At 31.8% G+C, this 27,014-nt stretch overlaps 1 protein-coding gene across 2 annotated transcripts in view; it reads right to left on the bottom strand.

Annotated features, from left to right (window-relative positions):
• The window catches only part of hfp (Poly(U)-binding-splicing factor hfp), a 242,730-nt gene extending 217,914 nt beyond the window's left edge, over positions 1 to 24,816 (bottom strand). The window contains exons 1-2 of one of the 2 annotated variants that reach the window (XM_065511292.1): positions 24,702 to 24,816; positions 24,554 to 24,638 (exon numbers count right to left, since the gene is read on the bottom strand). In XM_065511292.1, coding sequence (XP_065367364.1) covers positions 24,554 to 24,638; positions 24,702 to 24,704 — 88 coding nt within the window. In that variant the 5' untranslated portion in view covers positions 24,705 to 24,816. Of the gene's footprint in view, positions 1 to 24,553; positions 24,639 to 24,701 lie in introns of those variants that run through there. The other variant, XM_065511293.1, reaches the window with a different exon arrangement.
• Positions 24,817 to 27,014: the final 2,198 nt, after the last annotated feature.

Below are 27,014 nucleotides of genomic sequence, written 5' to 3' on the forward strand. Positions count from 1 at the left end.
ATTGGCAAAATATATGTATATTTTTTACCTGACTTTTACAACTTATATATATATATATATGATCAACAAAATTTCTACTAAAAATACGAAAGAAAAATAGTTTTGTGATAGAATTTGTATAAAAATATTATCAACATTAACTTAATTATTTTATGATATAACAATATATAAATTTAATTAAGAATATAAGTACTTTGTATTTTTTTAATTATGTTTTTGGTAGATATAATCCCACTAATGTATTTTTGAAATAGTATTTTTTTTACTAATTACATACTTTCAATTACAATTATTATTTTAACAATTATGTATTTCCCTTTTTCATTATTTTATGAAATATACTTACAAACTGTACGGCAATACTCTTTCTTTATTTCATTCTACATCACCATACCATAAATAAATTCACACTCATTCAATAGCACACATATAAAAATTCATGAAAACAAAAACAATTTGAATAACTCTAATAATTCTTGAAACAGTTCATACAAACGTTGTATCATATCATACCAAAAATATATACGCGGCAGCATACGATCATATATGTACATTAGAGTGCTCCAAAAAAATAAAATTGCGAATTTTGACCGTCCCCTCCTCTAGAATTGTTCTATGTATTGTAGAAACACATTGTGTAAAATATTAGGATGATAGGATAACGTTAACTGGTGGCGCAACGACGCTGAAGTTTTGAGGTGCATTTATTTTAAATATGCAATTTTTTCAGTTTTTGTAAAAATTTTGCAATTAAATAATGACTTTTACAATTTAATTTAAAAGAATCGAAATGTGTACGTAATTGTCGTTATAATAAGATATAAAAGACAAAAATTGATGAAAAAATGTTAAAGTTATTAAAAAATCGCCAGGCCATTAACGTGTCTCAGGCCACTAGAACAAGAAATTTATGAACAAAATTAACATATTTTGAGAAATATTAAAATAAAAGCTTATTTTTACTTAAAATATATCCATATTTACTTGTATATGAGTTTTTGTCCTCGTAGGATACCGTTAACCTATTCGCAGGTATGACCAAAAAAAATAAATTTTTTTAACGGCAGTTTCAAAACTCCAATTTCAAATTTTTAAAAATTTTGTTAAACAAATTTCAGAATTTTTTGATCATCACATGGGGATTTATTGACAACATAATAGGGAATAAAAATGTGAAAAAAGTATGTCAATACCTTCTATAGTTTTTCCGTACCTGCGATATAAATTTTTCGATTTTCGAGAAAAACTAATTTTTTGGCCATATTTTGGGGAATGACCAGAATTTCCTTACTGTAATGATTTTTAAGTAAAAGCTATCCAGAATAATATAGTCCAGGTAATTTTATATATAGTCTGAAAGTTTTACTAAAATCGGAAAACCTTAACCCTTAAATCGTGAAGGTCAGGTCAATTTTTTCAATATTTGGAATTTCTCATGGAAAGATAGCGAAATATTATATATTTTTGGGCCAATTTTGATGAAACTTAAGAAAAATATAAAATGAAGTCTAGTATTCTAGGGAAAACAAAGTCCCTAGCAAAAACAAAAAATTCTGCCTATCTCCGGCAAACAAAGAAGACAGGTGGTGGTCCAGCTCCTGAGCCTCTAAATAGCGTCGAGGAAGAGCTAATTTGTCGATTACCTAAACATTTTGAAATCGACAAAAACATATATGATAGCAATTCAATAAATGTTGAAATACCCTTGAAAATTGATGAAATCAAATCTAATCCACAAGTGGAAATCAATTTCAGTAACGAAATTTTGGATTGCGAAGAAATTAATTTGGAAAATATAAAGCCAAAAAAAAATACAAAAAGCGAAAAGTTCGATAACATAACATTTTCAAAACCAGCTATTTGTTTAAATTTCTCCATGACTAAAATTTGTTCTTCAACTGATGTAGCCATTTTAATAATTGTTGTAGCCTTTTTAGCTAAGGCCTTGGATACTTTTTCGCATATTCTGCTCATTGTAGACTGGCTGAAACCGTGAAAATCTGCACAATCATCTTGAACCGAATTGCGGCCCCAACATCTTATTGCTGCCAAAACTTGTATATGAGGTGGAATAGACCCACCTCTCCCTTTGCCATTGTTTTTAAGTTCATTTTCAACTAATTTTATCACTTTTTTTGCATTTTCTTTAGAAAATCGATATTTTATACGAAATTCATCGTTGCTATACACTACAAATGGATCATTTCTTTTTTTATAAACTTTTGTAGCCCGATAACGTTTTTGTAAAAATTTTAAGGTGTCCAAATTATCAATTGTGTCCATTTTCATTAATAAACAAAAATTTTAATTTTTAATTTATTTTTTTGACACAAAACAGCTGTTTTCAATGAGTTAGAATGAGTTTAGAAACTCGTTAGCAAGAGTTTAACAACTATTTGGCAACCGTTTACTAACTTTATTATGAATAACCGACTTGCTAACTACATGCTAAATTTTTATTATGAATAAGACTGTTATTGTTAGTTCATTAAATAATGTAGATACAATAAATAAATGATGTTAAAAAAAAATAAAATAAAAAAAATAGGTTTTTTAGATCTCAGTCCTTAGAATCGTTTTAAAAATTGAACATACACGAGGTGTCCTACTTTGGAAGTTACATATTTATTTCCATATATTTTTTTCCTATACCACTGTGCGTCGTAAAAATAAATTAAACATTTTAAAATTTCCTACCATACTGCATTTACAGAATATAAAGAAAAGGTAAGTGAAAATTAAAAAAAAAATTAAGTTTGTATTTGAAAATCTGAATTTGTAATGCTATGAATAAAAAAACCATCGAACAAAATGGCAATGATGCTTTAAGAAACATTTAGGAAATTTAATTAGCTTTCTAATTCATGTTATTAGGTTCAATTCCGTTAAGAATTGCTTGAGTTAGAAGCAAATTACTAAAAGCAAGATTTTTGAATTTTTTGGAAAATGCATTTTGCCTAAAAAAACGAAAAAGCGATTTGAGAGACCACTTCCCGTTCATCCATATTTAAGTATTATACAAAAAAATTCTTGGTTTTTAGAGTAGATTCAGAAAATCGATGTGAATGAAGGAATTTCGAAAAAAAAATTAAAAGTGAGACGATACAGCATATCTTAACAGTGAGTTGATTGATGATGTTTATATGAAGCTGCCCGAGGGGTATAGTTAGAGATGCCAAACGGGGAATCCCGTTCCCGAAAATCCCGGGGTTTTCGGGATTTCCTAAATCTCGGGATTTTTTAATTTTAAATCCCGGGGTTTTCGGGATTTTTCAAATCCCGTTTTTCATAAATAAGTAGAGGAAATTGTTATTTCTGTTTGCCTTTTTCATGCATTTTGACATTCTACATGCCCGAATATCGCAAAGTGATGTTCGGTATTTTTGGTTTTCATTGAGTGGGGCTCTAGAAAATCAATTATTCACCTTTTTTTGTATGTTATCTAACAAAACTCAATTTAAATCCTCTTCAAATGAAACTGATTTTATCTCAGATGAGGAGCTCGAAAAGGCTAAAATATATTATTAATAAATGTAAAAAACCCAAATACCAATAACGAAACTAAATTATAATGTAGATTTGCAACTTGCAAAAGAAATAGATAATTTTATTTCTGAAGGAACAAGAGGAAAATACTTGCAGATTTGTTATAAGTATTTGCAAACGGGTTTGTCAATGTGAAAGATGTTTTTCGTCAGCAGCATATGTCGGAAACCATAGATTCAATAGGATTCTTAAGAAGCTAAAGAAAATAAACACTATTTTTTTTACTAAGGTACTGATTTTTACCAGTATGTACATTAGAGTGACAGCCGATTTTTTAGATTTCAAAGAGTGCCGGGTGGAATATTGTGAAACTAGGCTATGTTAAGTGCTGAACATTTTTTTCGAATCTCCATTTTCAAATTTTTAAAAATTTTGTTAAAGAAATTTCAGAATTTTTTGATCATCACATTGGGATTTATTGAGACCAAAATAGGGAATAAAAATATGAAAAAATTATGTCAATACCTCTTACAGTTTTTCCGTACCTGCGATTTAAATTTTGCGATTTTCAAGAAAACTAATTTTTTGTCCATATTTAGGCGAATGAGCCCTATATGTGAACTTTGACCTCGATGCGCGTCCATAAATCGTTGCCCGATTTGACTCAAATTTTCAGCACTTATCTTTTAGGCCTAGTGTCACAATAGTAAACCCGGCACTATTAAAAATTTTAACAAAAACATTTTTCCATACAACTGATTGTCACTCTAATGTACATACTTTATTGTTATTTCTTCTTATATAATGTACTCATGCAAGTATTTTATGCTTTTTAGCAGTGTTTAAAAAACTAGACTACAAGTAGCAGTAGCAACGAAAAAACACAAGTAGACTAGTTAAAAAATTAATAAAAACTCGGAGTCAATAATTACTACTACTACTGCTACCTTCACATTTTGGTAGCAGTAGTTGTAGTAGTACTAATAAAAGAAAAATTTAAAAGTAGCAGAGTAATTTATTTTCTATTGCTACCTTAAAAAAGAAAAAGTTTTGATGTAGCAGTCATTAGTTTTTTATTAATTCTGCTACTTTTAAAATTTAGTAGTAATAGAAGTAGCAGTTGAGGTAGTAGAAGAAGTAGCAGTTAAGTAGCAGTTGAAGTAGCAGTTGAGGTAGCAATAAAATAAGTCAAAAATAAAAATCTTCAGCCAAAAAAGTATATTACGTGTTGTTGTTGTGAATGTATATTTGTGTAAGTTGGTCGTGTTGTAAACAAAAGTTCGGCTTTTTTGTTATACACACAGAAAACACGATCTTTCTGTTAGCAACACGAACATCTGAGACGAATAAAATCGAATAATTATTTCAAACTCTCTCAAAACAAAAACAACACACAGTGTTTAATTCTGTCAATTTTGGTGTTATGACTGAAGATTTTCTTTTTTGACTACTTTTATTGCTACCTTAACTGCTGCATCAACTGCTACTTTACTGCTACCTTAAAAATTAAAACTCGATATAGAGCAGTAGCAATGATTTGTATTTTTATGCTACTACTCCATTTACAATTCATGTTTTATTACTACTGCTCTGTTAAGAGTTTTATATTTTGAAGGTAGCAGTTGTTTTAAAAAAACAAGAAAAAGACAAATGCTACTGCTACCGCTACATACACTTTTTTGAAGCAGTAGTTGTAGCAACAGTTAAAAATTTGTTAGTTATCGTAGCTTTTTAAACACTGCTTTTTAGTGTCATAAAAATTAATTGCTAAATAAAAAATTTACTTTCAATTGTAAAGACATAATTATGTTCGTTTCTTTCTTATAATTTTCGGGATTTTAGATATCCCGCAAATCCCGAAAACCCGTGTCGGGATTCTTTGCCAAATCCCGAACCCCGGGATTTTCTAAAATCAGTCCCGATTAGCATCTCTAGGTATAGTACATTCCAATTTATTATTTAAGCTCAACAAAGCAATATATGGTTTAAAACAATCTAGAAGGGCGTGAAATTCCCAGATAGACTCTATATTGAAGAATATTGGTTTTAAAAAATCGTGAAGCATGTCTATATTTCATGCACAGGAAAGGTTAATTAAGCATCATTATTATCTATGTTGATGATATAATTTATTGTGTGGATTCCGACCAATTAAAGTTATTTTTGGGTATTAGAATAACTAGTGACGTCGAATGTGGAGCAATTTCTATTCACCAATCCCGGTATATAAAACAGTTATTGGCTCAATACAATATGACTGAGTGTAGAACCGCAGCAATCCCATTGGATCCTGGACCTAAACTATAAATGTATAGACGAAGGTTGTCCTAGAGTAGATCCAAAGATATATCAATCAATGATTGAGTCTCTTATGTATCTTGCATTGGCGATGAGGCCAGATATTCTACATTCAGTTACTAAGCTGACACAACACAATGTAGATCAGTGATGTTCATCCCATACAACAATTGTTTAAAAAATTTAAACACATTTGTTACGCTCTTTTAAAGAGCAAATGTCTCATTTTTTCAGAAATTAAATAAGCATTGTTGTTGGTTGGTTTTTGGATGAAGCATAGCAAACACACGCGTTTCAATTACAATTGAACACAAAAAAACAATGTTAAAAATAAATAAAAAATTTAAAATTTAAATTATATTCATTTAATAAATTGGATTTATTTGACAAAAATTCTAAATCGAAACTTTCTTCATTTTCTTATTTTAAGTGTTTGACATTATGTTTGCTGGGTAGCTCTCTCACCAATACATCTTCATTTTTATTTTTGAACACCACTGATGTAGATCCACATGTGGAGCTCCATGCTGGCATAAAGAATATACATTGCAATATTTGGCAAATAGTACTGAAAATAAATTGAGTTAATTTGAGTTAACAGTTAACAGGTGTATTTGAGTTAACAGGTGTACAACTAAATGGTTATGTAGATGGGAGGCGATATTTCAGATCGTCAGTCTCATATAGGATTTGTATTATATCTTGGGAATACAAAAAGAAAAATTCTTTGGCATTGATCATTACCGAAGCCGAGTATATGGCTCTACCTACTGCACCGAAGGAGGCAGTATGTCTTAAAGCGCCTTTGAATTAAATTTGTTATATGGGAAAGGCTGTTCCTGTGGTTGTATATGGCGATAACCTAAACGCCCAACAATTGGAGAAAAACCCTGTTTATCACATAAGATATCAGAAACATATCGATATCCGATATCATTTTCTGCGAGAGGTAGTTAAAAGGAACGAGGTGGAATTGAAATATGTTTCTACTGACAAGATGATGTCTGATGTATTGACGAAATGTTTAATGAAAACTAAACAATGTAAATTTGTTGGACTATGTTAATTAATTGTATATTGTAAAAGCATAAATTTGGTTTGTGAAAGGGTGTTGAAAGGTTTACACCATGGCAACAAAAATTTATTTTTCTCTTTTACTCTATTTTTTATGAACTAACCGTTATAATTCCTTCTGTGTTTCACTGAATTTATCATTGCCTTTTTTGTTTTGTAGTTAAGAAAGACGTTTTGGCGCCCGTGTTTTATTTTGTAAAGTTACTAAACTAAGAAAAAAGATTAATAACAATAGAAGTTAGTAGTTCAATAATTTAGTAAAATCTGAAAGAAAAGATTATCAGCCCAATTATGAATAAAAATTGAGTTTCACAGAACCAGAATCGACCCCCTGATGTAAGCAGACTTGGGCGTTGCCAATTACTTTTCAATTACCAATTACATTACTATAATTGGTAATTTAAAAATACCAATTACCAATTACAAGCAATTATTAATTGAAATTTGCCAATTACAAATCCAATTACATTTTGTAATTGGCAACCAACAATTACCAATTACAATTACAAGTAATTGCAAATTACTGTAATATGTAATTGATAAATGCCAATTACCAATTACACGTAATTGGTAAAGTAATTGCAAGTAATTGATAAAAAAGTAATTCTAATTACATTAAAGGTAATTACATTTAAAATTTTTTTACATTCTAAATTTCTAAACAACAATAAATAATAACATACTACTACAAAATAACACTTTTCATCAGAACTTGAAATGGGTGTTTTAGGCCTAGGTAAGGACATACTAAAAACGTTTTAAAAAATTTTGAAACACCCTCAAAATTTTGAGTTATTTTGAAAAAACTGTTTTAGGTTAGATCCTAGTACTTTAGTACCTAGAGGCAAATAATTAAGCATTCATAAAATGTATATTTTTTTTCGTAATTTATTCCGATAGTTATTTTAATCTCTTTCTATATAAACCTATTTTTTGCACAGTGTTTTTAAGACAATTTTATATAGAAAAAAAGAGGCAGTACCTGTTAAAAGCGGTTTATAATTGCAAATGTTTTTAAAAATGTTCAAAGTTTACCTTGTACAATAAAAACTGTAAAAATATTTGTTTTGGAATAATTGTGTTTTTTATTCATATGCGCTGGGGGAGAAAATACTAAAAAAAAGTGTTATTGAAGAGTTGAATAACATCTACAATTTTCATCCGATTTGAAATGTTTCGTTAAGAACTAAATTTTCTTTATACATTGGTATAAATTTTTATAAGCTTTCATATCAAAATAAGCAACGAAAAGCTACTGAAATCTAAACAGTTGATAAATTTTGTTTTTTTAGATATTCAAAACAATAACAATAATTATAACTTAAAAATGTATCAAAGAATGCACGACATATTAAAGCGTAATCAGTTTTCTTTTCAAACACGTTAGAAAATTTAAAGTCGGACAAAAACTGAATGAGTTACATGAGTGAATGTGTCGATAAGTTAAAGAACATCACTGAAAACGTTTTTTTAGAATAACTTCTGAATTTCAGTGATTCTAAATTTTTTTGACATAATTTGTAATGTACTCAGCAAGACCTATATATAACCCACGGTATGTCTTTTGCTACACATAATTTTGTACCCAAAAATTAAAAATATATAGGAATTTTTCATTTTTAAAAATTTTAATTTTATAGGTATTGGTTTAAATTAAAAAAATCAAAATATGACATAAAAATATAAAAAATATGCATCTATATGTTTGTGCAGAAACATAAAACAATTAACTATGGATCGCGCAATGTCCAAAAAATACTCAAAAGTGTTCCCAGCAGTAATGACTCTTTATATTATAGCAGGAATTAAATAGTTAAAGTTCTAAAATTATTATTGTTCTTCTGAGAAAACGATGGATATATTAATTATAATATCTGGGTATGAATACTTGTTTAAAGCCATCATATTTAGAGCTTCTTTCTATATTGTCTTTTAAAATCATAATTATTGAGATCGAGCTTTAAAGTAATAACCCAGCAGTTAAGAAAGTAGCAAATATATCCCATATATACTAATGTTTGATGACTTGTCTGACTCAAATTTATATATTTTCAGTCATTTGACACGTATGTGCTATTTGTATTGCAGAGAGAAGTCAATTAGTTACTTTATTCAGCCCATGTAATCTATCGTAAAGACAATTGTCATTTAAGTGCCCCTAAGTAATCTAAGTATTGCATTCGTTTCTAAGTAATCCAAAGGATCAATATAACTAGTCACGTAGCTAGTTATGTAACTAGTTGTCACCCTAAATGATAGGTAAAATCTCTAGTCTCATAGAACAGCTGGGAAATGACTGTCAACAGCAGTAAAACTTTGTATCTATGTGAAGTTACAAAATCGTTCGATATCGAAATCTCTTAAAAATTGAAATTGCAATATGTAATGAAACAACAAACTGTAAACTTTTTTGAAGCAAAATGTTTTGAAATGATAATTTTCAATTGCTCATAGAAATGAAGAAGATAGTCTACAACATTTAGTGCTATTTCTACAACAAATTGACGACAAAAAATTATATTTTTATTTAAACTTGGATAATATGCATATAAATATGCATTTTGAACTTAGATATAACTAAAAATGCATTATCAATAAAATATGTAAAAATATGCCCCCTAATTGATAATTAGTCTACATTTTATTTGGAAGTTCAAAAAAAAAAACATTCATTTATATATTAATCCGCCCCCTAGTAATAACATATTTGGTTTCTGTTAAATTTTTTAATGTTTTGCTATTTAATAATTACATTGTTGGTCATAAATACGTTAAAAGTAATCATTACACATTTTTTATCAATTACTTTCTATTTCAATTAATTTTTACCCATTACATGTAATTTGTAATTGGCAATAACTAAATACCAATTATATGTAATTGGTAATTGGCATTCACCATTCACCAATTACAAATCACATTTAATTGGTAATTGGCATTCACCAATTACAAATTACTTATAATTGGTAATTGGTCCTGTAATTAATTACAAAATGTAATTGGTAGTGCCCAAGTCTGTGTGTAAGGCTGGATTTTGACAATGATTTTTACCAGAGTTTCAAATTACTACTATATTAGTCAAAAAATTGCTAAATATTTCATAACTTTACATGAAAACTGCAACAAATATTTAACAAAATAATATTTCATTATATACATGTGGCACCCTGTCATCATTTATAATATTTTCGTTAACTCCTTTATAACATTCTTATTCTCTTTAATTACTACTTTCACTTTTGTCTTTTACTTTATTACTTCGCTCATAATCCGTGTACACGATCTCCCTCATTATATTTCTTTAAATCCTAAGTTACTTTATTGTATTAATTAATAAAATCGTTTAAAATTAACACCACAATATTCTTTTAATGGTAAATAATAAATTTACCAAATTGGTGACCCCGACGTGATATTGTGGTGTCGCGATAAAGATTTTTTAAATAATTAAAGTCATTAGTTTTTCTGTACGCCTTTCTGGCATAACGGTACATATCGACATTTTTCGAATTTTTTAAAGTTACAAAATGACTGATTTAAACGACAGTGGCAATCCATCGACTGTTGCATTATCCGAGTCGACCAACGATACATCTCAACCACGTGCAGAATCAACAGCCTCCGCTAATGTTGCTGTGGTTTACGCACGGCTTCCATTACCACAGATGGCCATGGTTTACAACTTCTGGTTCACTGCATCAGGAATTTCGAGCGACAAACAAAAAACAGCAACAGTCTTGGCAGCTTTAGATCCGAGCGTCATTTCACAATTATCCGAGGTCATTGCTGAGATGCCTCAAAACGAGCGATACGATTACATCCGTAAGAAAATAATTTATCATTTCGCAGATAGCGAGCAGCACAGACTTAATCGTCTGCTTTCCGAGTTGCCTCTTGGCGACAAAAAGCCATCGGAACTCTACTACGAAATGAAACGCGTTGCTGGTTCTACTCTTGGAGATACCGCTCTCAAAAGTTTATGGATAAAACGACTTCCAGACGTTGTGCAACCTGTTGTTGCTGCATCGAGCGGACAGAGCAACTGAATTTACAAGAATCGCAGATTCTATTGTGGATGCCGTGTCAGCTAGGCAAATTAACGTAATCTGAAAACACGAAACTAGCGAAATAGATGAGTTGCGTGCTGCCGTACATAACCTCACAAAAAAAATTTAAAAATTTACAACTCGCTCACGATCACGCAGTCGTCATCAATCCCCTAATTTGAAATTCAACCAATAACGATAAACAATAAAAATAAAACTCAAAATTCAATAGAAAATATCAAGAAATTTTGTTTTTGAGCAAATGAATACTTGATTTAATTATGAAATAATTGAAACCAGTTCAATATGTGAAAAATATTTGAATTGAAACGGTTTAAGAAATAGTTTTTTCTGTGTACCGCCACGAAACTCTACACAGCAAACGGCTTATCTATCAAAGTTCTCGGGCTGAAGCGAATTGTTTTAAATCTTGGACTGAAGCGAACTTTCGAGTGGTCTTTTTTAATCGCAGACGTCACGACTCCAATCATAGGTGCAGATTTTTTGCGATTTTACGATCTGTTAATTGATTTGCGCCGCAATCGTCTAATCGAAACAATGACGGAGAACAATCCGACTTCAGTAGCCTTCTCTAAGTTGAGGACTGCAGAGATTCATACATCTGATACGTTTCATGATATTTTACGTGATTTTGCCGACATTACGAAGATCGCTCCGTATGGAACTACTACCAAATCCACAATCTTTCATCGAATCGACACGACACGACAGGCCAGCCGGTACATTCCCGAGCACGACGTTTATCTCCCGAAAAATTGTCTGCAGCACGAGCTGAATTCGACGTACTTACAAAAGCTGGAATTTGCCAACCGTCTAGCAGTAACTGGTCTAGTCCGTTGCACATGGTGCAAAAAGCCAATGGCACATGGAGACCATGTGGCGATTACAGGGCATTAAATGCACAAACCATCCGTGACCGATACCCGCTCCCGTACTTGTCGGATTTTACTAGTAACCTCTACGGTAAGAAAGTTTTTTAAAAAATAGACCTCCAAAAGGCCTAAATCAGGTCCCGGTCCACTCTGAAGACGTTGCCAAAACCGCCATAACAACACCTTTCGGCCTCTACGAGTTCAAATTCATGACCTTTGGACTCTGCAACGCGGCGCAGACCTTTCAATGATTCATTAACGAGGTGCTGCGGGGTTTGGATTTTGCTTTCGCATACATTGACGACATCTGTGTAGCGTCAACATCAGTCGAACAACACCGAAACGACCTAATAGAAGTTTTTAAAAGATTACGAGCTAACAATTTAGCCATAAACGTTGATAAGTGCGAGTTTGGTAGAACCGATCTGAAATTCCTAGGTCATTTTGTTACCGGAGATGATATACGACCACTTCCCGAGCGAGTTGAAGCGATCCACAGCTTTACAAAACCTACGCTGGCTAAGGAACTAAAACGATTTATCGCAACACTTAATTTTTACAAACGGTTCTTGCCAAACGCAACTATAAATCAAGCGAAACTTCAAGCACTGATAAAAGGCAATGTTAAAAATGATTGCCAGTACTCGAATGGACACCTGAAACTGAATCTGCCTTCATAAAATGCAAAGATGAATTAGGCAACGCTGCACTCTTGGCACACCCAGCGAAAAATGCAGACTTAGCACTGTATGTGGATGCATCTAACACCGCAGTTGGCGCTGCTCAGAGTTTAAAAGGTGCACTTCAGCCCCTTGGATTTTATTCAAAAAAATTGACGAACTCCCAACAAAAATATAGCAATTACGACCATGAGCTAACTGCGATGTATCAAGGTATTAGCCATTTTCGATACATGCTGGAAGGATGAAAGTTTACATTGTAACTGATCACCGACCATTAGTCTACGCATTTCTTCAAAAATCTGAAAAAGCATCGCCACGCAGGGTTCGGCAATTAGACTACATCGGGCAATTCGATACATTCCGGGTGAACAAAATGCAACAGCGGATTTTCTATCTCGTATCCAGTTATTAAATCAAAGCGTCGACTACTCCAGAATTGCCGCAGCGCAGAGAGATGACGAAGAGTTAAAGGATTTACAATCAGGTAGAACCACTAACTCTCTCAAATTATCATCTATTGCATTTTCAGATTCAGAGCAAAATTTGGTTTGCGATACTTCAACAAAAAACGTCCGTCCTTTCATTCCAAAATCGTTTCGTAAGCAGATTTTATCAATCGTTCATGGTCTGTCTCACCCTGGAATTCGAGCAACGACAAAATTATTAACTGCCCGTTTTGTCTGGCCATCGATGCGTAAAGATACGGCAAAATTTGTTCGCAGCTGCATCGCATTCCAACGCTCAAAGGTCCAGCGCCATACGAGATCTCATACATCAAAGTACGATCCGCCAAAGGAACGTTTCCCACACATCAATGTGGACATTGTAGGACCATTTCCGCTGTGCGATGGCCAACGATATTGTTTGACAATTATCGACCGGTTTACGAGATGGCCTGAGGCTGTACCAATGCCTGACATGGCAGCCGAAACTGTCGCGAAAGCAATTTTGCATAGCTGGATTGCCAGGTTTGCCGTCCCCGCAAAAATTACATCCGATCGAGGAAGACAATTTGAATCGCATATTTTTGTTGAGTTAACAACTTTAATTGGTGCTTCTCATCTCCGTACGACGCCGTATCATCCTGAGTCGAATGGTATAGTAGAGAGGTGGCACCGCGTATTAAAGGCCGCAATCCTTTGCAGCGATCCAGCAAAATGGGTTCATAGCCTTCCATCGATATTACTTGGTCTACGCGTAGTTTTTAAGCCCGACATTAACGCCACTCCAGCCGAACTCGTATATGTCCCGAATTTAAGAATTCCCGGTGAATTTTTCTGCAACACCAAACCGTCGGTAGCAACAAGTGAAGTCGTCGCTCAGTTTCGTGCAGCAATGCAAAAGCTTCGTCCAACAGACACATCTCAACATGCGGAACCGAAAACATTCGTGAGTCCTTCACTAAGTTCGTCGTCTCATGTTTTTGTACGGAACGATTCAATACGCCCTTCGTTAACGCATCCCTATGATGGCCCATTCAGCATTGTGCGAAAAACAGCAAAGTATTTCACTATCAATATGGGTACTCGTCACGTCAACATTAACATCGACAGACTCAAACCAGCTTTTATCGAGTGTTCCGATAAAAACATTTTAAACCAAACAAATCAACATCAAACGACACAAGCGGATGTTAACGAAAACCAACGACCACAAACTGTTTGATGGGTGCGCAGTTTTCCGAAATACCCAATTTAGCGGCGTTTTGTGAAGAACTTTAAAAACATAAAAAATTGTGAATGAATTTTTTATTTTTTTTTCAACTTATATATATTTAAATATAATCAATTCATTAAATTTTAAAATTTGTTTGTTTTTTTAAAATATACATTGTGGACTTGACCCTCTCCAATCTTGACGAAATTCGGTATAAAAATTGTATTTTACATGATTAAGACAAATACAAACTTTTGGATTACAGGACCAAATGGTTTCGGAGATACCAGGTCCTGAAAAGTGAAAAAATCTTCAAAATCTTACCCGCCGTGTGGGCGGTGGGCTTGACCGATTTTATTGAAACCCGGCATGCGATCTTTGTTTGCTTCGGAAAATGTATGGATCAAATTGCTAGACTTTTGCTTGGATAGGACAAAATTTATGCGAAAAAATCGATTTGGATTACGGTGGGCACGGCCGATTTTAATAAAACTTAGTATGTACCAAATTTCTAGACGTTTTCTTGGATAGGAACAATTTTATGCGAAAAAATCGATTTGGATTGTATGGGCAGTGGGCGCTGGGCGATGGGCGTGAACGATTTTGATAAAATTTTATTTTTTTCCTAATTTAGTCCATATAATTCTCAGTGCAAAATTTCAATGATCTACGACCATTCCTTATAATTTTTACACAAAAATTTATGAAGCCATATTTAAAAAAGGGTGCGTTTACACTCTGCCATTTTAATTAAAAAATTAAAAAACTCAAAACTTAGCAAAAACTTGCAGCCTATATTTGAACTTGACAGTTAACTGAATCCGATCGAATCCACCCTACTTTTATTCCACAAAAAATTGGATTTCATATCTAAAAACCAGAGATCGAAAATAACTCATCCATATACGAAAAAACCCAAATTGTGATTTATATTTTTCTTATAAAAATAAATCACTGAAAATAACAGTTATAAAATGATTTCTCTTTAAATGGTTTGGTATGACCTTTATTCGTTTTTGTTGTTTTTTAATGGTTTGGTGTGAGATAAACAATTCATTTGTTCTTGTTCTTAATAACTGTTACTTTCTCTTTTATTTACATAGAATAATATATTATTATTAATTGTTAACAAATTATGGAAATAATATAAGTATGAAGTAATGAAGTCTGAGTAACAGAAATGAGAATTTTTTTAAATTGTTATTATAAATCTATATATATAAAAGAGTAACGTTACTGACTGACTGACTGACTGACTGACTGATTCATCATCGCACAGCCCAAACGGCTGAAGCTAGAATCACGAAATTTTAACTGTGGGTTCCTCCCTCCCCAAAACGATCCGATAAGAAGGGATTTTTGGAAATTCGAACGTTTAGGGGGTAAAAAAGGGTAAAAACGGGTAAATTCGGTAACCTTATATCTTCAAAACTAATAAAGATACAAAAAAACTTAAAATAGCATGTTACTCCATTTAAAAAATAAGCTGACAGGTGTTTCGTACTTTTTGGAAATTCGAAACTTTTAGGGGAGAAAACGGGTAAAAACTGTATTTTGGTACTTTTTTTGCACCCTATGTATCTTTTAAACCAATAAACATAGAAACAAATTTTAAATCGTATTCTTTAATTAACAAAAAATAAAAAATATAAGTTTGGTACTTTTTGGAAATTCGAACCTTTAAGGGATAAAAATTGTGTTAATTTTTGGTACTTTTTCATAAAATATGTTTTTCTATAATTTGACATAGACATACGAATATTTTATTATGAGCTCCCACCACGTTACAGAAATTTATTTGAATGAAATTGTACCACCTCAATGGGGATAAAAAAGGTACCAAAAAGGGGATAAAATCGGGAAAATACATTATATTTGAAATTATTAAGCCAATTTTGATAATTTTTTAAACGTTGGTTCCTGGATTCATACAAAAATTAACTAACAGGGTGTTATTTGGAACTCGAGTACCAAGGTGTATATTGGGCCAAATCCTTTTTTTAAAACATATTTATTCTTGGGCACATTAACACAGATTTTAATATTTTGATACATGCCTGTAGCATAAACAATTTTGGCAAAATGGAATATTTTTAAATTTCAAACTTGAGGTGTGTTCAAGTAAGAAAAGGGAAATTGGTACTTTTCTCCTAATGGTACTTTTTTAACATTTTAAATTATTTCAGTTATCGACATTAAAGTTAGCTGATATGTATTTGAGTGAAGTTAGTGTTAGGAATAGGGGATAATATTTAGGTACCAAAATGTGTGAACTGTACTATAGGTACTTTTTTGTTCTTCTAATGGTACTTTTTTGAAATTTCTATAATAATGGACTTAGAAACATGAAATTAAACATATATGGTCCTAAGTGAGTGAGAATTCTAGGGGAGACTTTTTGGTACTTTTTCTTTATTGGAATGGTACTTTTTGTAATTTCTTCACCAATGAACCTAGAATCATGAAATAAAGCTTATATGAACCCGAGTGACTGGAAAACCACAAGTGTATACTTTTTAGTACTTTTTCTATATTATAATGGTACTTTTTTGAATTTTCTATAACAATGGACTTAGAAACACGAAATTAAACATATATGGTCCTAAGTGAGTTAGAATTCTAGGGGAGACTTTTGGGTACTTTTTCTTTATTCGAATGGTACTTTTTGTAATTTCTTCACCAATGAACCTTGAAACATGAAATAAAGGTTATATGAACCAGAGTGAGTGGGAATCCGCAAGTGGCTGCTTTTTGGTACTTTTTCTATATTCTAATGGTACTTTTTTGAATTTTCTATAACAATGGACTTATAAACATGAAATTAAACATATATGGTCCTAAGTGAGTGAGAATTCTAAGGGGAGACTTTTTGGTACTTTTTCTATATTCGAATGGTACTTTTTGTAATTTCTTCACCAATGAACCTAGAATCATGAAATAAAGCTTATATGAACCCGAGTGACTGGAAAACCACAAGTGTATACTTTTTAGTACTTTTTCTATATTATAATGGTACTTTTTTGAATTTTCTATAACAATGGACTTAGAAACACGAAATTAAACATATATGGTCGTAAGTGAGTGAGAAGTCTAGGGGGAGGCTTTTTGGTACTTATTCTTTATTCAAATGGTACTTTTTGTAATTTCTTCACCAATGAACCTAGAAACATTAAGGCCCTAATTTTGTAAATCATGTCACCAAAGTGATATTTATGTGCAAAGCAAAAACAACAATTCACACATTTCAAAAATTTGTTTTTTTGGTTTTAAAAAATTAAAAACCGATCTGTTTCGGTTTTGTGATAATTTATTAAATCTTAAGTATTATAGAAACAAAATTTGATAATATAGGATATGATATACAAATCTAAAATTCAAACTTGACGGGTTATGGTTTAGTGAATGCGAATTTAAAAGTGATAATCAATGGTACTATTTCCTTATTGCAATGGTACTTTTTGAATATTTTATAATAATAAACCTAAAAATTTAAAATTAGGAACACATTTTGCATTTTATATAATAATGGACCCAGAAATATGAAATTAGACATTTTCAATTAGATTCACAAAGTGAGACTTGATAGTACTATTTCTTTCTTCTATTTGGGGTGGCGAAGCGCACCGGGTTAGCTAGTTTTGTATATTTAAGCGTTGATTTGCATCAAATGTATTTTTGCCATTTATTTTTCATGTTCGCAAATAAAAGTCACAAGCTAACCTTTACGAAAAAAATTAATTATAAATCACTCATCCAGATTATTTGTGTTTGTTTCTTTTCTGTTTCTCTCAACCCCAAACCTAAAATTTTCTCGAATAAATCACTCTTTCAGTGATATATCTCAAAAAATTATTTTTAAATGGCTGCGAATGATAATTTACCATTGAAATGAAAATGAACCCGTTATTTTCGGTCTCTGCTAAAAATCCGTTGAGGTTTAAATTTTCCAAAAAATAAAAAAAGGTTGCCGAATTCTGAATTTTAAAATTTCGCTAAAGCGACGCTAGATTGGGTATTTCGACCGCAGTGTGACGGTTCCAAGATGGACTCAGGTGCCGTGGTTTATTTGGTAGACTATGATATCAAGCGCTCATATACTCTCTAACCAGTTTAGCGCCTTCCAGGCAGAGATCTTCGCGATCTGGAAAGCCAGAGTTGATAAAGGCACACGTCAATAAAGGGGCTGCAGTGACGATATACGTAGACAATCAGGCGGCACTAAAGGCTCTGGAGTGTCATTGAATACACTCCAACCTAGTAGAAGACTGTAGGAGAGCTCTAGAGGAGCTATGGGTACACTACTCAGTAAGATTGTGTTGGGTACCAGGGCACTGGATCATGATACTAGGGAACGGGATGTTAAACTATCCATTTGTCACTACTATAGGCTAATTTACGAAAGATTCCGCGACAATACAAATCAATCCTGGGGCAGTAGGTCAGATTGCAAAGTGTCCAGGGCCTTATGGCCAAAACTGAATGCAAACGCGACTGGAACACTGATAGAGTTGGATAGGTATAATCTCAGGATTCTAGTAGGAGTGATAACCGGTCATTGCTCAATTGGAGCCATTAAGGGTAAATGGGCTAATGCCACTCTTTCTCTTCTTCTCTTTCTCTTTTTAACAGGCGATACTCTTCTCTTACTCTAAGGCTATCCTCTTTGTCTACATCTATTGGAGGGAATCACAATGGACCTCAAGGTCTCCGAGTGGAAGTGCACATAGTGTACACCCCTTCCTAACCTAACCTAGCTGTTTCGATGATCTTGATTTATGTCGAATTTATTAAGATATCGAAAAAGTACCATTATTTTCCTAACTTTCAATCGATTTCCGGCACGGGTTATATTTTTTCATCCAAAGCAAATCTATTTTTTAAGGGGATGTCTAATAGAATTAAAAATTGTACTTAAAACTGTATGTACATTAGGGATATAACTAATTTTGGAGAAATTTTTTACATACCTCCACGTGGTATAAGTAATAAAAATCGTTTTGTAAGTCATTTGGGAACAAATCAAGATCCGCGTAACAGTTTATATTTTCATTATTTTTTTTTCTGTTAATATTCACATTTTCTGTGTTGCAGGCCTTCGGCCGGATGAAGGGACTTTTAACTCTGGGGTGTATCGAACACCGGCTTCGCTAAAATCACTTTTTCTGTATATCAAAATTTTCTGAAGTACTATCATATAAAATCAAAAAGGAATTTTTGGTTCACAATATTAATAAACTGTACCATATTATATATCATATTAAAGGTATTGTGAAGCACTATTCAATGATACCCATAACGATCAGTTTGTTTTCCAAATATATGAGAAATGTACTATTATATGTATTGACTTTAAATTCATATAACTCTTAAACTAAGAGAGAGCAGGGAAAAATATTAACGTTTTTGTGCTTCTAATTATGAGAGCTATCAACACCAAAGAAATTATAAAAATGCAAGCTGTTTCGCTGATCTTGATTTATACCGTCATTTGGAATCAAAAACATCACGCATAAATATGTAATTTCCTATTTTTTTTGCAAGTGTAAGGGATACCTCCCTTATTTAAAAATTGTCTTTTGAAGTATGTCCGCCAGTGATGGGATTTGTGGCACAATTGTGCCATTTTTGGCACTATTACGTTTTGAGTGGCACAATGGCACACTCGATACTATTTTGGCACTTTCTATACTTTTCAAAATAAAAATAGTTTTTTTGAATTAATTTCGGAAATAGACATTACAAATTTTCAAGTTTTATTTACTTATTTTAAAAATAACGAAGCTTTGACCAATACCAGCACTTTTTGAAATACAAAATAGAATTTCTTCTTCAAATCGAGTCAGTAAATTAAACATCTGTACTAAAGTTCGATTATTATTAAATAATTGCCTGAAAAACTAAAATGTATCAGATTTAGTTAGAAATGTTAGATTTTCAGTAAAAATTTATGATTCAGGTATGTTCTGTAATTTTAAATTTTCGAAAGCACAAGAAACCAGCAGATTAGTTTATTTTAAATGTTTTGTGTTGCAAATAATTTTCTAGAAATATTAAAGTGAAAACAAAAAAATGTCTGGAGCTTCTGTTATATCTTTAATGGAATTAAAAAAGCTGCCACAGTACACAATTGCTTTTGGTTACCACTTGCGTCAACTTTGTTGCAGAGAAGCAAGCCGATTCAGAAATTTCGGCGGCGGCGGCTAGTCGGCTCTACGCCGAGCTTTCTACCGGCTGAAAAAAAATTCAGCTTAACCGAATTCAAACAATATAAAATTAGCTTTTTAAGCAAATTATAAAATATTTTCATGTCAATTTGTCTCAACAGTACTTTAAATAAAAATATTTTTATTTATTAAAAATTAATTGCAAAACAAATAAATATATTATTGTCAGGAACCGTAACAGTTATTACTTTTCATAAAAGTTATATTTTTTCACAAAAGAAATATAAAGTGTATTCATTTAAAAAAAATGGAAAATTACACTCTGATTTTTTGACAATTTTTCACAACAAACAGAAGAAAAATCCACTAAAATTTGTATTTTTTTTTAAATTTTTTTCTTGTGTTTGTGTAAAACAATCAGAGTGTAATTTTCCCTTTTTTGGAAATGAATACCCTTTATATTTCTTTTGTGAAAAAATATAACTTTTATGAAAAGTAATAACTGTTACGGTTCCTGACAATAATAGATGTGTTCAGATTTTATATGTATATCTTAATTAAGCTTCACAAAACAGTAAAAACAAGATAAATGCATATATATGGTATCACTGCCACTAATTCAATTAAATAATTTCGTTGGTATTCACTGATATTAAAAAAGAACCAAAAATTAATTGTTACTTAATATTTAATAAAATACGATAGAAAAAATGAGAATCGGCTAGCAATTGAGCCGCCAACCAGCCGAGTGATTCGGCGGCGGCGTGGCTTGTTGAAAAAAATTGGCTGAGCGGCTCGTCGTCAGCCGCGCCGATACGGCTTGCTTCTCTGCTTTGTTGCATTTTTTTCCAATTAGCGCAAAAAAATTAACGCATATTGATAACTTATAATATAATCTAACAAATATTATAAATTTTATGACGAATTCTATAATTAATTTAAAGATATTGAACATATTTTAGACACACATTAAAAAATTTTAGTCCGGCAAGCTTCCATGTATTTTCGAAAATCGTAAACAGCTGACAACTGAAAACAAACCTGAAACCACAAAAGAAATCACAAAAGCAAATAAACTCTTTACAGCAGAAAATGTGTCTCTAGATTTTTATTAAATTTTAGATGTTTTTTAATAAAACAAGTAATTCTATCAGAAAATTAATAAAGGACATATTGTTTAATTTATTTTAATATTTTCCATGCAATAGACGCAGAAATAACCAAGGGATTTGAAAACATTAGTGACTTTGTTGAACGTTTTAAAATCACAAAATTATGTGCTCAGAACACCTTTTATGTGATTTCAAACCACTTTTATAAAATGTGATTTGCAGAACATACCTTTAAATATAAATGTTCAAATCCCATCACTGATGTCCGCAGTTATTAAAATAATAACCCTAGGTCTCCACGTAGCAATATTTATTGCTGCAATTGTCAAATTTAATTGCGTCAATGAAATTTGCGAGTGTAGACTACAAATTGTCATATGTAGCAATCCATTGTGCAATAATTGCTCTACTGATTGCCTGAGCAATTATTGATAAGCAATAAGCTGTCAGTTCAGTTGTCATTAATGTAAAATTTCTTCTTTCTATAATTCGGTGCGATTAATTCATACATACAGTGCCGAACTTAAGTATTGACACAGGATGCTCATTGTACTTTAAGGTCGATTTAAAGGCCATATTGTTGACATTTTTAATAAAAAAATATATTTATCAGATAGATTGATAAATTCCCTACAAAATACCACCAATTTTATTTCAACAATTTTGCAATATTATTTACTAATAATAAAAAGACGAAAAATTCCCCAATTCCGTCGAACAAAACTATTGGCACACTTAACCAGATTCTTTTAAAATTTTATCAATCTATCCACTTTTTGTTCATAGAAAATGCCATTTTATCTTCTTTTATTTAACAGTTTTCGTTTCTAAAACTGTTAATGTCAATTTGTAAAAAATTTGCACAATAATTATCAATTTTGCTGAAAATAGCTAACAAAAAAAAGGAAACAACAGAATCTGAGCGCAAAATCATTTTTCACTTGCATAATCAAGGAAAATCGTATGCTGAGATTGTAGAGATTATGAAAAGGAGCTGTTTTACAATTCGGAGTATCGAGCAACGTTTTAGGGAGCATCAACAATTGAAAGTGCTAAACATACAGGTCGTCCTAGATCCTTAAGTGAGCGTAAATGCAGTCATATAATCAAAAAGGTCAAGTTATGTCCAAAAATATCTTTAACAGAGGTTGCTGCAGAGATTAAAAAAGAGTTTGGGAAATAAGTTCACGCAGCAATAGCCAGAAGAGTGCTCCAGAAGACAAACTATAGTTGTCGTATTGCTAGACGTAAACCATTTATTTCATCTGTGAACCAAAAGAATCGTTTATAATATGCCGTTTAGGAATTTACGTAAGCCACATGATTTTTAGCAGCAAGTGCTACTCCCTGATGAAAGCAAAATTAATAATATTAGCTCTGATGGCCGTCAAACGGTATGGAGAAAACCCAATAAAGAGCTGGAAAAACAAAATATTGCTTCAACAGTAAAACATGGTGCTGGAGAAGTAATTGTGTGGGGTTGTATGTCCGCTGCAGGGGTTGGAGAGCTGGTGTTCATTGACGAAATAATGGACAAAGTGAAATATATGGATACACCTCAGAAAAAGTGCAGAAAAGTTAATTTTACCATTTTCTTTCACTTTTCAAAATGACAATGACCCCAAAAATTCGGCCTATACTGGACGTATGTGGCTTTCATACAATATTTCATGCCCTACCATACCCTCCACAATCTCCGGATCTCAAACCAATAGAGCATCTGTGGGAAGAGCTAGATAAGCGAGTGAAAAAGGAATTAGTTGAAGAATGGCAAATTATTGGGTCAGATATCACAATAAAGTTGATGGATTCATGCCTAAGCTACTCGAGGCAGTTATAAAGCAAAAATCACTTGCAACTATATACTAAATTTTACAATGTTGCTTCCTAAATCAAATATTTTTTTAGCTTTTAATGAAGTGTGCCAATAATTTTGTTCTTGAAATGAAGTATTTTTTATGTTGTTTTGTTATTAATAAATAGTGGTATTAAATTGTTGAAATTAAGTTGGTTATATTTTATAGGAAATTCAACAGTCTATCACGTAATTATATTTTTTTATTAAGAATCTCTACAATACTGCCTCTAAATAGACCTTAAAGTACAATGAGCATCCTGTGCCAATACTTAAGTTCGGCACTGTACATATTTAATTTATTTAAGAACCAAAAGAAAAAAACAAAGAAATTAGTGAAAAAAATCATTCAACGCAAAATATAAGCAAAAATGCAAACTGTATGGAAATCCGTTTGCACGACTACGATGTTTACTTTTATTTATAAGAAATAAAAATAAAATATAATAATTTTGTACACGTGAAAATTGTTTAACCTTGGAACAGAGTGATTGGATTGTGTATGAACACATTAACCATTAATCTTCCAAACTATGTATACCACCATTTGTTCGAAAGATTTACTGCCTGTTCCACGATGTCGAAAGAAAAATGAGTAGAAAAAATGTGTATGAAAAACACTCGGTTTTTTAAATTATTTCGAAGTTTTCATACAAAATTGTTCGAATCTTTTTTCTTTCGACATCGTGAAACAGGCCATTAACTTTAATTCAACATTATTAAAATTTATACAATTTGAAAAAAAAATTTTAAGTTTTTGTTGACATTTTTATCCAATATAAATTTTCTGTATAAACTTGCACAAAACTGAAATGGTGGGTTCATGAAACACGACGCGCAAATGGGAAACTTAAGCGTTTAAATGAGTACCCTTAATATATATTTTGGTGCGTGAACTTTTTCAACAACCTCGAAAAAATAATACCGTGGTTTTTCATAGTTTTTAATGCTCTATTCGGCTATGCTATGCCAATTTGCAAAAAATGTCAATGGTTATATCTATCCCTAATGCACATATGTATATTGAATTAAAAATTGTACTTAAAAACTAAATTGTAGTATTGTGAAGCCAAATAAAATGGCAAACACACTACATACAGGAAATTTTTTGTATTAAGCAGTAGATTCTATCAACACATTTCTCGACTAAATATGAAAACAAACCAACATAACAATTTATGATGTTATACTATTTGAATATACAATATTTGTGCCGGTAATTTTACTTAAGAAAATTAACCCAAAGAAAGAAAATTGTGCAAATTAAAAAATACAAATGCATTTACCAGAATCAGTACGAAATTTTTTTGGAGACACAGAATCGTTGCCATTGTCATCGGATCTTGGTGACCTTGTTCTTTCATTGGAACCCTAAATGAAAAAAATATTTAGCATGCACCAAACTATAAAGCGTGTTAATTAAATAAAATTCACCATTTTAAACAAAATTTGCAAACTATATTTCCTATATTTTAACAGATAGGACTGTGACGCCGTTTAATCTTGATACTAGAGTTGGAAAAGTGAGTATTTTGGTACTCAGTACTCGGTACTCAATACCAAAAATAAATAATAATTACTTTCAGCGTTGTATTCTTCAGTAGCAAGGTGCATTTAATAAGGTGCCATCGGCAGCACAGCTGATTATAGAAATAGCACGCACAAATGTCAAACTACATATATAAAAAATATTCGCCCGTACGTCCGTATGTCAAACTCTATATATAAAAAATAAGTGAATTCGCCTGTATTTATTTAAATTCGCCACTGCTGTCACCTTGTTAAATACGCCTTGTTCAGTAGATTAAAGACCAAGGCGAATTTATACAAAGTGGAGTCAGTCAATCAGCTGATTACTCTTTTTTCGCTTGTTTGGTTCTAACATCTGTCAAAGCTTGTTTTTATACTTCAATATCTACATATTCTAAGCTAATTAACAAAATATTTATATTTTGCATAAATAAGTAAAGCTTTCACTATATAATTATCTACACTACATTTAGTTTTAATACATATTTGTTTAATTTTTAATTTCTGTTTTTTGACATTTGTTAAGACCATTTGTTGTTTTTGTAGAACTACCACCACCTTGTATAAATTCGCCTTGATTAAAGACACCAACATTTTTCATACCCGTGAAAATAACAAACTTTTGAACATTTTTTTTGTTTTCACATATTTTGAAGAGAGTAAATAAAAAATACTCTCTGAGTATAATTTGCAGCAGAGAATTAAGTGGTTTAGGCTTTACAGTAGGGTGCTATAGCTGACAAGTCAACTTTTTCCGATTTTAAAAAGTCGACTTTTCGAACTTACGGCTTTTGGAAATTTATGAAAAGTCGACTTTCGAACTCTAGTTAATCGACTTTTTTTGTAAAAATTACATGGTTTCTACATTTATTAATGCGCCTTTTTTAATGTTTTGCAATATACATTTAATTTATCAAGAATAGAAGAATGTTGTAAGAATTTTGTGTAGAAAAAAAACTTTATTTAATAAACATTTATTTATTATTTACATATATTAGCATATACTACAATAAATGCAATTAAATATTTTTTTAACATTCTAAAAAGTCGATTTTTTCGACTTTTATCGACTATTCGACTTTTGAGATATAAACGATTATTCGACTTTTTTCCGACCAAAAAGTCGATTTCGACTTTTCTACTTATAGCACCCTACTTTACAGACAAATTTTTCAAAAAACTGTTTTTTGAAAAATCACTCAAACTATTTGGGGACATATAGGGCAAAAATGGTTGTTTGTGCCAAAATTTGGAAAACGGGCTGTGATAGGGGATGGTCTTGGCTACATTCCCCCATACCAAGTTTTTTCCTGTACGGATAGGCGTTCAAACAAATTTTTCAAAAAACTGTTTTTTGAAAAATCACTCAAAGTTTTTGGGGACATATAGGGCAAAAATGGTTGTTTGTGCCAAAATTTGGAAAACGGGCTGTGATAGGGGATGGTCTTGGCTACATTCCCCCATACCAAGTTTTTTCCTGTACGGATAGGCGTTCTAACAAATTTTTCAAAAAACTGTTTTTTGAAAAATCACTCAAACTATTTGGGGATATAGGGCAAAAATGGTTGTTTGTGCCAAAATTTGGAAAACGGGGCGTGATAGAGGAAGGTCTTGGCCATAGAGAACATAGAGCGGAAACTCGAAAAAAACTCAAACAAAAAAATTACTCAAAAAAGTTACACATAGGAGTGTTGTTTTTGTTTTCACATAGTTTTTTCTACTAATACATTCTCACCACTTAGGTTTCTGACAACTGAGTTAGGTCTTTGACAGCAGAGTTTCCGCTCTATGTCTATTCTCTATGGTCTTGGCTACATTCCCCCATACCAAGTTTTTTCCTGTACGGATAGGCGTTCCAACAAATTTTTCAAAAAACTGTTTTTTGAAAAATCACTCAAAGTTTTTGGGGACATATAGGGCAAAAACGGTTACTTGTGCCAAAATTTGGAAAACGGTACGTGATAGGGCATGTTCTTGGCTACATTCCCCCAAACTTGGTTTTTTCCTGTACGGATAGGCGTTCGAACAAATTTTTCAAAAAACTGTTTTTTGAAAAATCACTCAAACTATTTGGGGATATATAGGGCAAAAATGGTTGTTTGTGCCAAAATTTGGAAAACGGGCTGTGATAGGGGATGATCTTGGCTACATTTTCCCATACTTGGTTTTTTACTGTACGGATAGGCGTTCGAACAAAATTTTCAAAAAACTGTTTCT

Source organism: Calliphora vicina, chromosome 5 (genome assembly GCF_958450345.1).
Source record: "Calliphora vicina chromosome 5, idCalVici1.1, whole genome shotgun sequence".
NCBI lineage: Eukaryota > Metazoa > Arthropoda > Insecta > Diptera > Calliphoridae > Calliphora > Calliphora vicina.